The 16,240-nt window shown below is 43.1% G+C and overlaps 1 protein-coding gene across 2 annotated transcripts; it reads left to right on the forward strand.

Annotated features, from left to right (window-relative positions):
• The first annotated feature begins 1,863 nt into the window (after nucleotides 1-1,863).
• LOC124685337 (ubiquitin-like domain-containing protein CIP73) lies at nucleotides 1,864-15,661 on the forward strand. 2 transcript variants are annotated; one of them, XM_047219686.1, is made up of 16 exons: nucleotides 1,867-2,015; nucleotides 3,044-3,172; nucleotides 4,966-5,083; nucleotides 5,364-5,444; nucleotides 10,282-10,388; nucleotides 10,490-10,525; nucleotides 10,604-10,741; nucleotides 10,830-10,914; nucleotides 10,999-11,180; nucleotides 12,246-12,410; nucleotides 12,502-12,573; nucleotides 12,660-12,774; nucleotides 13,168-13,653; nucleotides 14,415-14,758; nucleotides 14,830-14,936; nucleotides 15,209-15,661. In XM_047219686.1, exons 2-16 carry the CDS (start codon nucleotides 3,053-3,055, stop codon nucleotides 15,219-15,221), a joined length of 2,169 nt encoding a protein of 722 aa, XP_047075642.1. In that variant the 5' UTR covers nucleotides 1,867-2,015; nucleotides 3,044-3,052; the 3' UTR covers nucleotides 15,222-15,661. The 2 variants fall into 2 exon arrangements, with proteins under 2 accessions (XP_047075651.1, XP_047075642.1); XM_047219695.1 differs by lacking the exons at nucleotides 14,415-14,758; nucleotides 14,830-14,936; nucleotides 15,209-15,661 and adding exons at nucleotides 13,809-13,847; nucleotides 13,950-14,402 and having other exon boundaries at nucleotides 1,864-2,015.
• Nucleotides 15,662-16,240: the final 579 nt, after the last annotated feature.

Raw genomic sequence — 16,240 nt, forward strand, 5'->3', positions numbered from 1 at the left:
GCCTCCTCCGACTCCGCCCTTCCGCCTACTTAAAGCCTTCGTCGCGAAAACCCCAGTACCGAGAGCCACGATACGGAAAACCTTCCAGAGAGGCCGCCGCCGCCAATCCCATCTCGGGGGATTCAGGAGATCGCCTCCGGCACCCTGCCGGAGAGGGGAATCATCTACCGGAGATCTCTTCATCACCATGATCGCCTCCGGATTGATGTGTGAGTAGTTCACCCCTGGACTATGGGTCCATAGGAGTATCTAGATGGTTGTCTTCTCCTCATTGTGCCATCATGTTAGATCTTGTGAGCTGCCTATCATGATCAAGATCGTCTATTTGTAATGCTACATGTTGTGTTTGTTGGGATCCGATGAATATGGAATACTATGTCAAGTTGATTATCAATCTATCATATATGTGTTGTTTATGTTCTTGCATGCTCTCCGTTGCTAGTAGAGGCTCGACCAAGTTGATACTTGTAACTCCAAGAGGGAGTATTTATGCTCGATAGTGGGTTCATGCCTCCATTGAATGCGGGACGAGTGACGGAAAGTTCTAAGGTTGTGGATGTGCTTGTTGCCACTAGGGATAAAACATCAATGCTTTGTCTAAGGATATTTGTGTTGATTACATTACGCACCATACTTAATGCAATTGTCCGTTGTTTGCAACTTAATACTGGAAGGGGTTCGGATGATAACTTCGAAGGTGGACTTTTTAGGCATAGATGCATGCTGGATAGCGGTCTATGTACTTTGTCGTAATACCCTGATTAAATCTCATAGTACTCATCGTGATATATGTATGTGCATTGTTATGCCTTCTTTATTTGTCAATTGCCCAACTGTAATTTATTCACCCAACATGCCATTTATCTTATGGGAGAGACACCACTAGTGAACTGTGGACCCCGGTCCATTCTTTACATCTGAAATACAATCTACCGCAAACTCGTTCTTTCTTGTTCTTCGCAAACAAACATCATCTTCCACACTATACATCTAATCCTTTGTTTACGACAAGTCGGTGAGATTGACAACCTCACTCGTTACGTTGGGGCAAAGTACTTTGATTGTGTTGTGCAGGTTCCACGTTGGCGCCGGAATCCCTGGTGTTGCGCCGCACTACACTCCGCCACCAACAACCTTCACGTGTTCCTTGACTCCTACTGGTTCGATAACCTTGGTTTTCTTACCGAGGGAAAACTTGCTGCTGTACGCATCACACCTTCCTCTTGGGGTTCCCAACGGACGTGTGTCTTGCACGCCATCACAGGGCAAGCATCACATCGTCGCTATCCATGTCTAAAGCAAAATCAATGGTTAAAATTGCGCCGAGGCAGACAACGCAACGAACAGCGGCCAATCGCGCCTACCTGACAAGTCATCGAGCGGAGGTGGGGCGGATTTGACGCCGCGTTCAGGGACGCGATGGCGAAGCGGCGGCGGAACGACCGGCGGAAGCGCCAGCCGCGACGACGGTGCCGACTCTCAGAAGATCAGACGCCGAAACGGCCGGCAAATCCAGCGGCGGCGGAGGGGTGGGAGGCGCGGGAAGGAAGGAGCGACGAGAAAAAAAAGCGCGAATCAACGGTTTATGCAAATACTCGCCGACATGTGGGAGCCCGCTTCGCTTTCGTTGTGTCCAGCGTGCTCGGAGCGTCCCCTGTGGGGCGGGGACAAGCTCGAGGCGCCGGACACCGTATCGAGACGCGCCGGATAAAAAATAGGTTTAGGAGACACGATTAGAAGCGTTTTTTCTGTCCAACGCGCCCCAAATAGCTTTGGGGGCTGGACATGCTCTAACATTCGGGCGCAAAGTGACGCAAACGCTCCCAAAGAAAGGCAGAAAGAAATCGACCCACATTCTAAAAACGCCCTACTATAGACAACTCGGACCTATTGGTTCGTCCTTCTCGCTTCCTTCCGTCGCATCTTCTCCTGTCTTCCTGTCCCCGGTCATATCTCCTAGGGTTTACTCCGACTCCTCGGGTTCACCGATTCGTGGACTCCCCCGGCGACTCTAGGTACGATGCGCGCTCCTCCTTTGTTTTGTTCGATTAGTTCTGCCGGTATATGGTGCTGTTTGTGTGGAAGGTACCCTCCTGGTGTCGCCTCCATGTGTATCTGTTGGGTGAATTCCGTGCTCCTGTGGGGGAAGGGCGAGTTTCCCTCCATGTAGCGGCGACTCGTCGGGAGTCCACGGCGGCTGTGTGTGACCGAATTGCCTGATTGTTTTGGTTGAACGGGGGCGATTGTGCCGGCGTGGATTGGTTTTTCTGGGTTAAGGTGGCGGCTGGTGGAGTACAAAGATATCTGTTCGTGTGACTGGAGGAAATTCCGTTCGTCATAGCAATGATTAGTCTTGAAGTGTTCAGTGCAAGGCGATTTGTGTTAATTACTGAGAGGAGGGGTGTCACGGTTTTGGATTTTGAGGCAATTTTTTTATATTGGATTCATGGTGTTGCATCTCATTGTCTGGTGGCTCTTTGTGCTTGTCGGTTGCTCTTGTTGGTTTGTGGTTTGCATGTCAGGAGGTATGCTAGGGTATATGGTCTTTTCCTTCTGCAAAAGGAGATGGACTGACCTTCTATTTCTCATCTAAATCGTGAATTTATGTCTCTCATAGGTTAAGTTAATTCGTTGTTGGTATTCGAAGAAATGCCATATCTCCACCAATAAATTCCTCCCTATGTTTGCACACACGCAAATCACGGAACAACATTGAGCCACAGCCGTTTATAGATATAGTATTTTTTTAGTGTTATAGGTAGTAGTTCAGCATGATGGTGTTCATTAATTATCATTATTTGCTCCAGTATGCTTGCAGTTTGTTGTGCTATTTCCAGAGCCTTACAATAATATGACTTAGTCACTGAAATAAGTGCTTTTGTTACACTCATCTTTAAGACATGTAAATACTTTTGATGGTAACAGAATCTAGGATACATATATGCAGTTGATTTTCGTTTCTTCATGTCATTTGTACATCATACTTATCATAGACGAATTGTCACTTGTTTCTAGTAATTCGTTTTTTTTTTCTTCATTTCAGGAGATTATTATGGAGTGTAACTCTTCAGATGTACAGATGCCACAGTGTGCGGAGGGTTCTGAGACTACAATAGAGATCAAGATTAAAACCTTGGATTCTCAAACATACAATTTGCGTGTAAACAAATGTGTAAGTTGGTAATGCATGTTTAAATTGGAAGCTCGGTTAAGTTGCTCTCTGGCAACAAATGATGTGTTATTTGCATTGCTTTTGTTGTTTTATGCTTTTCGTCGGAAACTCTTGGCTATCTCTATGCAATATTTATTCACAATCGTTGGGGTTTCCTTTGATGTCCTCCTGTTTTTATTCAGAACAAATTACTGTTACATCCTGATCCTGACAAGACATTATAGATAACTGTATGTGAAATTTGCTCTAGTCTCCTTAAGTCATTTCGATAACACACCAGTACATCCATACATCACCTTTTTAAATTGAGTAATATGTTGGTTGGACGTCGTTTAATACTATGTCTTTGTGCCAAACATTAGAGGTTGCAATTAGTTCCTTTTTCCTATTATTGTTTTCTAAGATTATCTTGATTTAGCAGTATTATATGTACTTCATAGGGCTCTCGTATTCTACGATTCAGAGTATTCTCGAAAAGATCTCGTATTCTTCCTATGGGCCTTTTTTCTAGTTTATCGAGTGCGAACAACTCTTTTTGAGGACGTTGTGATCAGGGTATCTGCTGAGTAAAACATAAATCATTTGTTAAATTAAATTAATTTTCACTAAAAGTATGATATACAGCAAATATAAGAGGCTGCTCAGCAAACCCTAGGAATTAATTGCTTAGATATTTTTCTGAATTGCATTGTGAATGTGTTCAACCGGGTCCCTCTGTGGTGAGGTGTTCAGCACAGAGCACACACTTGGAATTGTCATTACCTGGTTAATAAGTAATCAGTTGAACTATGCTGTATTCTCGCAGTCCCAAGCATTTCCGACAGCAGAAAGGAAGAACCACATCCTGTGCTCTATACAGGGTGGTGTCTTTGCTGCATAAATGATGTTTCTGGGCTTGGATCACTGTCCAGTGGCGCAGGTTTACCACCAAGCAGTCACCACATGCAGGAATTACTTTTATGTGAACAGTTTGCCTGAACAGTATTGTGGTCAATTAAATATGGAGTAGATTATTAGTATATCGATATCTATTTAATCAGGAAAGAGATTGGTTTAGATAGGATGATAAATATATGATTCGTTAGGAAAGTTGGGATTCTGTTCTTAGGTGTCAAGTTGAATCTTCACTACAAAAAGGGACAGCATTTACCCTTATTGATTATGTATGAACGAGAATGGTTTAGTTAGGAAGATAAATATATGATTTGTTAGGAAAGTCGGGATTCTGTTCTTAGATGTCAAGTTGAATCTTCCCTATAAAAAAGGGACACCATGTACCCTTACCGATTATGAATGAACGAGTATTCAATATCTAATCCTTGTCCCCAACCTTCTTCCCCTCTAGTCCTTTGTGCATGGCTTGCCAACCCTCGCTCCTTGTAGCTGTATTCACATTCTATGCATGAATCTCAATTCTAGGACCACTATTTACCGTGATACAGGGAGAACGAAATGACAGGTATAGTGCCAACTGTATAACTGTACAGCACTACCATGCAAACATAACTTCTGTGCCTAAACCTGATGCAAGAATTATCACATATGAAATACCTGTTGGAGTGACAACGAGGAAATGAGTAGTAATAACATTCTAATCAGTTTTGCAACTTCTTAGCGCGTAAGCATTAGCTTTGTTTGTCCATCTATTTTGAATGCGAGTAATGAAAGCTATGCATAGTGCAATGTTGAAAACATATGATGCATTGCATTATGTTTTGAATAGCTGATGGCATTGTTATCCTCTCTAAATATGCCAAATCGTAAGATCATGTTAATCCTTTGTCTTGTTACAGGTGCCAGTTCCTTTGCTAAAGGACAAAATAGCTACCGTAACTGGGATATTGTCTGAACATCAACGTCTGATTTGTCGTGGAAGAGTCTTAAAGGATGATGAACTTCTCTCTGCATATCGTATCCTTGTGTACTTCTGAATGTATTCTTATATTTTTTTTGGTGTTAAATTTTCATTAGTCAACCAATTGACATCATTTCTTTCGTTATATTATTTGTGTCTACCATTAAGCAAAGCCTCAAAGACGAATTCTTCACTCATGTCTTTATTCCCCTGTCCGAAGAAGTTGCTAAAACCCAACTAAAATCTTAATTGGATTATGCCAAAATTGATATTGTTGTGTTCTAAGTTGTACCTAGATTGACCTTCTATATGCTACTCCTTCACAGTAGTTTTTAGATGTTGAAGATGGCCATACACTGCATCTTGTTGTTAGACAACCTGGCCAGCCAGCTACATCAGGAAATGCAGGAAATGAAGGTTTGTGAAATTGTAGAGTATGGATGTTTTTATTGACTATTTTGAAGATGATCAAAACTCTAGTGGAATTTTTTTTTAAACATGAATATCTTCGTATCTGTGGCTATTTTTGTTTTCATGTGCTGTTTTTCTTCTTAAGTTTGGTGTCTGTGAAATATTTGTGTTTGAGAAAAAAAGTCTTTGAATACTTGCATGATGTGTGGGAAAAAAGGTTGTCAGTCATAAGTCAGTTCCTGCCATGTGTCGAATTTCTTGCATGATGTTATTACCCTCTTTTTATGTCTTGACATAGGTTTGGTCTATATTGGCACATACAGTTCCAGTGGTATAGTGGCCAAATACAGATACAATAGTATGTAGTGTGTAGCATCCACTATTGTAGACAAATTTTATCATGTATTGCATGTGACCATTCTGTAAATACTATGGACGACTGTAGATGCTTCCGCCGTGACTATCTTTAGATTGTTACAGCCTGTGGCATATCTATACAAAACATTTACGGCACATTAGCAATATGGTTTCATTATGTATCTTAGGAAGGCACTCTCCCATGATTGAGAAAATTCCTTATTTGACAGTACCTTAAAATTGGCTTCCCTATTTGGCCGTAGAATTTTTTTTCTTCCCAATTTTTGATCTAAACTTAGTTTCCTTCCCGGAATGACACTGCTGTTGTTGGCGTTACGTCTGTTGGGAGGAGGAAAAAAACCTAATCGAACAAGAGATAATGAATCAATAGAACTATCCGCTTCCCGTCCCTTTCCTGAATGACACTGCTGTTGTTGGCGTTACGTCTGTTGGAAGGAGGAAAAAAACCTAATCGAACAAGAGATAATGAATCAATTGAACTATCCGCTTCCCGTCCCTTTCCTGAGTTCCGTTCACACTTAGCCCTACTGGCGACGTGTTGGAGTCCCAAGCGGCGGCTGGCAGGCTCCGTGCCCGTGGGCGGTGCTCTGGACGGTGATTGTGTCGTGCCGATGACCGCACAGCGCGTGCACTGCAAACTAATTCACATCTAGTAATACTTAAGAGTTCAGCGGTGAAACTTATTGGTACTACAGAACATGGTCAGGCTGATTGGGCTTTGTTACCAGTTATCCCGGCTTAAATAATTTGTGTACTAGCTGATGGATTACTGGCTAATTGTTGATCGGCTATTGTATCTGTATGTTGGTCTGGTCATGAGTTTGTTTTTTTCTCTTGGGATTTTTCTGTAGTAGAAGTAATTCTGTAGGGGCGCGTTTGGTAGCCTGGGCCGAATTCTTGCACCACTGCGCTAGTGTGAAGAACGCCTCTGCGCGTTCCAGACGGGCCACGGGCCAGAAAAGGCCTCTCGTTTGGTCGCATGCGCAGAGTGTTTTTGGCCCGTGGAGATATGGGCTTTGGCCATTTGGTAGGTCGGTTTTAAGGCCAAGTAGCAGCCCAGAACGGCGCCCCTGTTGTTTGTTTGCAACCCAAAATGCGCTTCTGGTTACCTCTTAGCAGTGATCATAGACGCTATGTATTAGTTTCACCATAGTTCAGGAGACGACACGACACTTGTTCAGACACCATTAGACACTAGACACGACACAATACCATCTTTGAAGACGATAAACCTGGTGGCATCGCCAGGTGTGGTCGAAGATGACCACACGGTGCTCGAAGGAGGACACCTTCTTGAAGGTGACGAACTAGCCTACCTTGAGCTGATGGGTGATGGAAAAGCCCAGCCACCCCTGGTCGATGAATGCGTCATTGCCTTCTCTCCTCGTAGTCATCCTCCAGCTGCATCCAGGGTTGCTGCGGACGATGATGTTCGAACGGATGGGTTCGAACCACTGAAAGAACTTTTCAGGATCGAGAGCCGGACGAAGGTGGGCTTGAAGATGATGCGGAGGAACTGGTTCGGCCCTACCTCGTCGTGGAAGTGGCCGACGTTAGCTGGCCTTCCTCGACGCTTCTTCGACGGTCCCTCATCGGGAACCTCAGCAGGTGACCCAAGCATGATCTTCTCAGTCTGCAACAAGAACACATGCCATTAGAGGTGTGGCTGCTCACAAGTATAGATGAAAACAGACATGAGAAATATTAAAACATTAGTGAGACCTCATACATTGGCTCACACGACAGCTCAAGGGACTGCCCTCAAACTAAGTCTAGTGTGCAAGTAATGTGACATACACGACTAAGTTTGAGGGCAGCACCTTGCCTTCCGTTGTGCCATTGTTGAATCAGAGGCCAATGCAGAGTTGAAGAAGCACAAAAGGCCTCATACATTGGGTCAGAAGGCAGGCCAAAATGCAGGTATAGGGAGTGGCCATAAACTAAGTGTAGTGTGCAACGATTGTGACACACATGACTAAGTTTGAGGGCACCACCTTGCCTTCCATGGTGCCATTGTTGAATCATTGGCCAACGCAGAAGAAAAACCAGAAGAGGCCTCATACATTGGGTCACACTGCAGGCAAAAGAACTGTCCCCAAACTAAGTCTAGCGTGCAAGGAAAATGGCACACACGACTAAGTTTGAAGGTAGCACCTTGCTTTCCATTGTGCCATTGTTGAATCATTGCCCAATGCAGAAGACAAACAAAATAGAGGCCTCATATATTGTGTCACACGGCAGGCAAAGGGATTGTCCGCAAACAAAGTCTAGCGTGCAAAGATAGGCACACACAACTAAGTTTGAGGGCAGCACCTTGCCTTCCGTTGTGCCATTGTTGAATCATTGGCCAATGCAGAAACATGCAAAGCAAGCTACCATAGGCCTCATAATATGAAGACATATGGAGGAGATGTTTAATCAGAACCAATGGCATGGTCATGTTCAGTCTTGCCATAGGTTCTGATCAATCATATCCTCTATGATCCTTGGTTATAATCATCGGCCTAGTTCAATCACAAACAACACAAGTACCAGATCAAATAGAGTACATTACGAGTGGTACTTAGGGTACATTATGAGTGGTACTTAGGGTACATTACAAATGCTACTTAGGGTACATTACAAATTCTACCTAGCTCAACCATTAGCTGAATCTCATTACAAACAACACAAGTACCAGTTCAAATAGAGTACATTACGAGTGGTACTTAGGGTACATTACAAATGCTACTTAGGGTACATTACAAATTCTACCTAGCTCAACCATTAGCAGAATCTCCTACACTACATATACAACACATTCATCACAAATAGCCTTGTTCCTCTTGAGCTTATCCTTGATTGCAATTCACTTGGAGCAGATCGTATATGTCATACTCTAGCTTTCTCTTTTCGGCCACTAAAGCCTGCCTCCCATTCCTGTTTCTTAGCCCTCCTAACTTGTGCTTGAGTTCTTTGCAGATTCTTGAGCAGAGCAACCTCGTTCTTCAAGTCGTCTATCTCCTCTTGCGTCTGAACAAACTAGCGCAACTCAGCTTAATCTTTGGCACAACAATCACAACATGCAAAACCCCAACACAAAAAACCCTTCCCCTCTTTGCATGCACATTAAAATCTGACAGTTTAACCAATCTTAGTCCAATCTACAAAGGATCTACCGCGATTGCAGATTACAGTAACAGATCTAAGCAAATTGCAACCGTGAACACCAAGAAATCGACCAAACAGCAAGCAATCGTCTATCCGAACCCAATTCTAATGGAAACCCTAGCACATCTAATCTGCATGTCGTCGCAAATGCTCAAGCATGGCCTGTTGTCGCACAACGACGATGTATGTAAGAGGAAGAGGACCTCACCGCCATTGTTCCGGACGAGCTCGAGTTCGCGCCTAAACTTGAGATGCCGGTGAAGAGCGCGGTCCAGGTTCCGGCCGATATTGCTGTGCTTCTCGCCGTCGTCTCCTCCTTCGGTCCCGCTGCTCCTCCTTGCGGTGGTGCGGCGGATTTTTTCGGCGGTAGAGGAACCGCCTTGGTGATGTGACAGTTTGGGGGGGGGGGTGAGAGTGAAGACGTGAGTGAGAAGGAGAGGGGGGCGGTGAGGCTAGTTATGGCGCGTGTTCCAGAAGGGACGCGGCGTTTCCATCTCCCTTCCCCACACGTGCAACCTTATCGCGACAACGGGTCAGGCTCCACAGAAACTGCCATTCCGGGCGTTCCTCTACGGCCTGTCCCGGAGGTGCTTTAAAACCCGGTTCGTGCAACAACGCGGTTGTCTTCAGGCAACCAAATGGCCCGTTTCCCTTCTCAGCCCATGCAAAAAAGGGCCCTACCAAACGCGCCCTAGAGTACTAATACTACTAAAACATGCATTGCTTCCGGGGCGAGAGAGCACAAAGTTGCGTCGCGGCAAAAAGCTGCCAACGCTCATATGGTCATTGTCAAAGTTTTTTTTTAAAAATAAAATCAGTTCATGACCATCTGTACGTGTCTCGTTTGGTCAAATGTGTTACAACAGTGTGTTGCTTTTGACCTATAGAGTTTTTTTTTTGTCACATAATTCATTACAGGCAAAAGAGCCTTTACAAGTTCCTATTTAACACCGTTAGTGCTCAAATGCACTAGAGTGTCCTGTTAGTAGGGTTGCAGAAGCGGATCCCGCATAGTCCCGCAAATCAGGATAATTAGCACAAATTACACGACAGGATATTAATCCGAATCCACCTAATTTGTGCTGTTCGGAAAACAATCCGCCCCGCATAGCGCGCCGCTTGCAACCCTACCTGTTAGGAAAGAAATTTAGACCAAGTTTCAAATTGTGAAGAAAGAAAATTCCAGGGCCAAATAGGGAAGCCGATTTTAAGGAAGTGTCAAATAAGGAATTTCCCCTCGATAATTCTCTTCCAAAATACCAACCTTTTCTATCGTAATAACTTCTATTTTCTTCGAAATGTCAAAATCTTACAGCTGCTGCATCAAATTCTGCTCGTCGTCACAGTCCCACAATGGCTCGCAGTATCGTACTGGAGGCTTTCAATTTGGATCAGGGGAGTGAATTCTCTAGCATTGCCCAGGTAATACATGCTTAATATATTGTACCTGTTCTTATTCAAGAACCTCCATATTTGAAAATGACTGAGGTTTTGTTCAAATTGCATGTATCTTCTTTCGGTAGATTCTCCAAAGCATGTTGACGAGCCCACTAGCTTTGGTAATCCAGCATTCTTGAAGTACTTCTTTTGATGGGAACTTCATGAACTTTGTTTAAGATCAACTGTTCTAATGCCAGGGTGGATCAGCACCTTCTGATACCAGACCTTCAGAACCTACACAATCTTCATTCCTACATGGTCTCAGGGCTGAGCTGGATCAGCAGCAGCCTTCTCTGCTTTTCCCTGAAGCCGCACTTGGATCATCACAGCCAAATGTGAATCTTTGCCTGGTCTTTTAAACATCGTCATATGTCACATGGTGAAATTTTAGGATGCAGTGCCTAACATTTTCATCTTTCGCAGGTTATCCCTGATTCCTTGACCACTATTTCTCAGTACATTAACTTTATGAGGGATTCCTTTAGGAGCGAAGGCTTCAATGGAAATGGTTTGACTGTGCTCCAGTTCTGCAAGTAAAATCTATTCTGTAGTTTGTTCTGTGAAGATTTTCCTCCATTTTTCTCTTCTGCAGCACAAACTGTGGATAACAGTGAGCCTAGAACTATGCAAAGAGCTCATGTAGGTGGCAATCAAAATCAGGAAAACCAGCCTGATTCAGTTTCTGCACAGCATGGACTTCCTACTGCAGCATCGCTAGCTGAAAACATGCAGTCGACTAGACAACTTGTTGATCTGGCTGGAGCATTGCTATCTGTAAGTCACATGTTTCATTCTGGGTTTCAAATAGCTAATTCAATGATGATAGTCTTTAGCACTTTAGCCACTTTTTGTTGTTGTTGACAAAAGCACTTTGGCCACTTCATAAATGGTGCAAGCTATTTTTTGTTTATTCTTATTGTGTTCAGAATGCTGTATATTTTGTTCTTTACCTAATCCTTAGTGATAGTAAACCTCAGATATTTCGTAATTAAAGTACGTAGTAGTATAAGCTATTTGAATGATGCAATGTTGGTGTACTTGATTTTCTTTTGAAGTGGATAAATAAGCTAGACAAAGACCAAAGATGTTTTAGGTTTAATAGTCAATAAGAAATGGCATCAGAAATTAAATCGGTTTTCTAGTTAGCCGATAGTTCGGTTAACCGACAATTTGGTTCGGTGTTTGGTTTTAAACCGAATTGACCGAACATAGAATGACAGGATATAACAGCAGTGGAACAAGCGTTGGTATGGTGACATGCTGGCAGCTAGACCACCACATTGACCAGAACAAGTATATACACCATGTAGACATAGAGCCAGTCAGACACACACGTGTCACTGCTCCTGAAACCGGCCATATGTGGATGTACATGTCTAGCTGATGCAACGTGAAAAGCATTTGTAGGAAAAAAGAAATAAAGAATGCATGCTGCTTATCTCTTCAATAGACACATAGTAACATAATCATGCATTGAATTTTTTGCTGAAATGGATGAGATACATGTGTTAGTTGTGTAAGAGCATGGGGTTGCTAGGAGAATTTGGAGACATGTGTTTACGTGCATATGGGGGCTGGCCTGGTACCAACACACGATAGTGGACAGCTTGACTGAAGTGTTCTGACTTTCTCGTCTATATCTCGGTTTGTATGGTCTTTTTGGTCAACCAATGATCAAAACTGGATTAACCTTTTTAAAATTGGTTTATCACATTTACCAACCGAAATTAGTTGTGGTTTGTTTCAGTTTTTTATGTCCACCATTAGCTGTAACTATTGATCTTTTATGACTTGCCTGTGTTTACAAGTCCGTAATTTAAAATCATATTATCTCTGCAGCAACTCTCGACGCAATTGGAAGATCTTGGGAATGTAAGTGACTCTGCAACACGGAGGAACATTCAACAAAGTGCAATGAGACATGGTGTTCTCCTCCAGAATCTTGGTTCATTGCTTCTAGAACTTGGTCGCACAACAATGATGCTTCGTATCAACCCTGTGCCTGTAGGTTTCTGTGACAACCGTATTACCTCATTCCAGATTGGAATTTGATTTTGTATTTGTACATCTGCACTGACCTATTTGTTATTTTCAGTCAGAAGCTGTCATAAATTCTGGACCTGCTGTTTTTATATCTCCATCTGGGCCAAACCCTCTTATGGTTCCTGTAAGTTATATAAATTTTAGTTTAGAATTAATTGGTTGATAAGGCTCTTGTCTTGTTTATGCATTTGCTAACTCAATTTTGTCCAGCCTGTTCCATTTTTTCCAGGACCAAGATCTGTCCAAATGGGTCCAGTGTTTTCTAGTCTTGGCTCGCAAGGCTCTGTTCTGCAGCCAAGAGGTGCTGATATCCATGTCCGTGCAAGTGAGTAAAGCTTTATTCCTTTATTCGTTGAGTTTCCTCTTGGGGTGTTATCGGCACATGAATTTTGTATTGTTGCCTCTATCCATCTGAAACTAATTTTTGTTCCACATGCCCAAATTTTATCTGTGGTATGTATTGAAGGTCTGTTCAGCTATCTTATCTTGAAATTACAGTCAATGGCGGAAACACGAGTTGTAAGAGTCAAGCAGTGTTATTGTTTAAACTGGAGTCCTAATTTAGCAGACCAAGTAGTTTTCCCTTTTGCGCATTCTTGTATGGGTCTAAATAAATAATTGATGCATCTAGATGACTGCCTGATGTGTTCATTTTTCTTCTTCTGCTGCTACTTTGGTTGATGATTATGGTTAAATGCCAGTCTTCTTTGGTTCTTAGGTGGGTCTGTGCCTGTAGCCAGTACTGACCCAAGTGAATCGGTTGGGGCACAGCCAGCACAAGAAAATACAGATAGAACTGGCAATGCTTCGCATTCAAACGTTAGGGAAGCATTTGCACGAGTTGCAGCGGTTGGGGCACAGCCAGCACAAGAAAATACAGATAGAACTGGCAATGCTTTGCATTCAAACGTTAGGGGAGCATTTGCACGAGTTGCAGGTGGTGCTCCTTTTGCTGTTGGGTCTGGAGTTAGACTGGTTCCACTTAGAACAGTTGTTGCTGTGCCTGCTGGCATCAGTCGCCCTCCATCAGGTTCTTCTAGTGGAGGAGTTGGTGTTATCTATCCAGTTGTCACCAGAATTCAACAAAGAGTAAATACTAATGGTAGTGATGCAAGAAATGGTCAAACTCCAAATGTACCTGACAATAGTGACACCCATGCTAATCTGCAACTGAATCCTCAACCATCTGAAGCTCGTGAATCAGGTGAATGAGTTTCCTCGCTTCATCTGTATTGCTTTCTTCCTTTTTAATTATATTGCATTCGTTTTTAAACATGAAGTTTCTACTAGAAGTACAATCTGGTTTGGTAGCTCACAACTAATCCAATCCTGAATCTGTATCCTGTCAATTTCGTCAAGGGATGATACTGAAGATGCACACTGCTAAGATGCTTGTTGGTACTGTGCCTCCACTGTCTTATCTTCTCGTTGTTGCCTTTACTGTGTCTTTTCACTGATGCAGCCAAGGGGTCAGTCTCTCATCCCCTTGTCACTTGCTAGGATGGCTCTGGCGCAGCAGTGGGTTGAATTGGGAGAATGTAAAGGGATATTTTGGGTATCCTGTTGATGGGACAAGCGGTCACGGGAAATCTGTACCTAATTTCCATTGTTTTGACATCACATGTGTGCTGGTTTGGTTAAACTGTTTGCTATGCCAGGTCAACAAGTTTTGGCATCAAATTTCGTAACCGATTTTGACAAAAAAATAAGCTGGCTAGGATATGGGGAAAGACCATATCTGACAAATCTGGTTGCCTACATAGTTTATAGCTGAGTTCTCAGTATGTTGCGTGAGCCATAGTTTGTTTTCTAGACGGTTGCTTCAACGTATGCATGCTTTTCTTTGATGATTATTCATTCTTTGGTTTATGGTATTCTGGTCCACAAGTTGACCTTTTGGTGTTCCGAAAGAAGAAAAATGCTTCGTCCTCTTGCTGTTTTCATGATGAATTGTTCTTGTTTTAGGTAATCTGGGACCTCAGGTTGATGTCAATGTGGGGAACATCTCTCTGGCCTCCCATGGACAGCAAAACAGCCAGGGTCCTTTTTCTCAGTTGATGGACAGTCTCCAGTGGATTGGGTCACTATTTTCTGGAGAAAATCCCCGAGCAAATGGCACAAGTCAGCATGTACCAGTGGTGTCTGCTGAGCCGATACATGCTAGAAACCACACAGCTCCTGAAGTGTCAGGGGTCAGCGACGAGGGGATGCGCTTTGCTAATTTGGTCCGGGAAATTATGCCGTTTATCTCCCAAGCAGAAAATCAACCTCAGAGCACCCCAGTAGACAGCAGCGGTACCCCTCCACAGGTAAATGAAATTCTTTTTTACTTAATATACAGTTATCTTTTGATGGATGGTAACGTCAGTACTGGATGCAGACTGTGTCTGAGAGCTTAAACAGTGCAAGGGATGGGCCAAGTGATTCTGGAAATTCACATCAACATAACCGTGACCCAATCGATGGGCCTAATTCTAAAAGGCAAAGGTATTGCACGACTTTCATATGTTTCTGATGAGAATTGTTTTATTGGAATTTTTCTGATCTATTTATTGAATGATCTTTTTCTTAATTCTCCTTGAAACATGCTGATTGTGGTAAAAAACTTACTAATGTGCAGCAATAGGGTATCCTGCAAAGGATGTGTATACATCAATACTGTGTACTGAGATTGGATATGTTGTGGCATAGTGCTATGGTTGTGTAATAGTAGCATCTGCGGCCTAGTCATTCTAACTATGATCACCACTTTCTTGCAGAACGAGTGACTGATTCAGGCCGGCATGTTATTTTTTGGAGGCTGCTTTGCAGTATGTGAGCTGAGAATTTTTCCAGTTGATGTTGCACCAGAGGATTAAAATGATCAAAGCGAGTCATAAGTTACTGAGACAAGTGGCATTATTTGTAGAGTATAGTTAGCATCTATTAGGCGAGGCAGCTGTGCTTTCCTTGCTGCGCAGGAGTTCCTGTAGTCTTATGCTTTGCGAACATGCAATTTTAAAAAAAAATCTGGTATCCATCTCCAATGTGTACAACTCAATTTTAGTTGGGGTTGAATTATCTGGGCAATTGATGAAATCTTCACAAGGTGGTGCTTGTAACAACATACGCTTCTTGCAGTACAGCTCATTCTTCCATCACATGACGTGTTTATCCATCAATATACAATATAAGACAACTGTTTATAACATTAACGTCATCATTCTGGCCAATAGTGCTTCAGCTTAGAGAAAAAAGCATGCTTCTGAGCAAGTGACTTCTTTTCTCGATGAATACATTCATGATTTTCATAAGCTTCATATAATGTGAAAGTAGTTTTCATATAGATTTGAGGTACAAAGACATGATTTCATACACTCCCTCCGTTCACTTTTATGAGTCGTGGAGTCACTTTTATAAGTCGTTTAAGCATTCCACGTTTCTGTCACGTTAATGAATTTTCTGGAGTTTCCTGTTTTACCCTCGTATTTCGTATGCCGTGTCTCTCTCCCATCCCTTCCCCTCGTTCGTGTCCCGCACCGCTCTCTGTCGTGGTTTTGTCACGGCATATACCATGTGGTGGCTTGAGTCGAGTGGTTGAGGCCTTGTGGCCTACGGCGGATTCTGGAGGCGGGTATGAGCACGAGCGACATGTTGACATACCCAGGTTCGGGGCCCTCGTATGCTCGAGGTAACACCACTACTCCTGCCGATGATGTATGTGGTGTGGCAGACAGTATAATGGTGCTTCTAGATTGGTGGCCGGCTTGGGAGTGAGCTCAAGGTAGACGAAGACCTAAGCTCCCGCAGTG

This window comes from Lolium rigidum, chromosome 1, assembly GCF_022539505.1.
Source record: "Lolium rigidum isolate FL_2022 chromosome 1, APGP_CSIRO_Lrig_0.1, whole genome shotgun sequence".
In the NCBI taxonomy this organism is placed as follows: Eukaryota; Viridiplantae; Streptophyta; class Magnoliopsida; order Poales; family Poaceae; genus Lolium; species Lolium rigidum.

Coding starts and splice junctions, on each gene's coding strand:
- LOC124685337 (XM_047219686.1), top strand. CDS start 3,053: ATGGAGTGTAACTCTTCAGATGTACAGATGCCACAGTGTGCGGAGGGT. Junction 5,084..5,363: donor TGAACTTCTCTCTGCATATC/GTATCCTTGTGT, acceptor AGTAGTTTTTAG/ATGTTGAAGATGGCCATACA. Junction 11,181..12,245: donor TGGCTGGAGCATTGCTATCT/GTAAGTCACATG, acceptor TTATCTCTGCAG/CAACTCTCGACGCAATTGGA.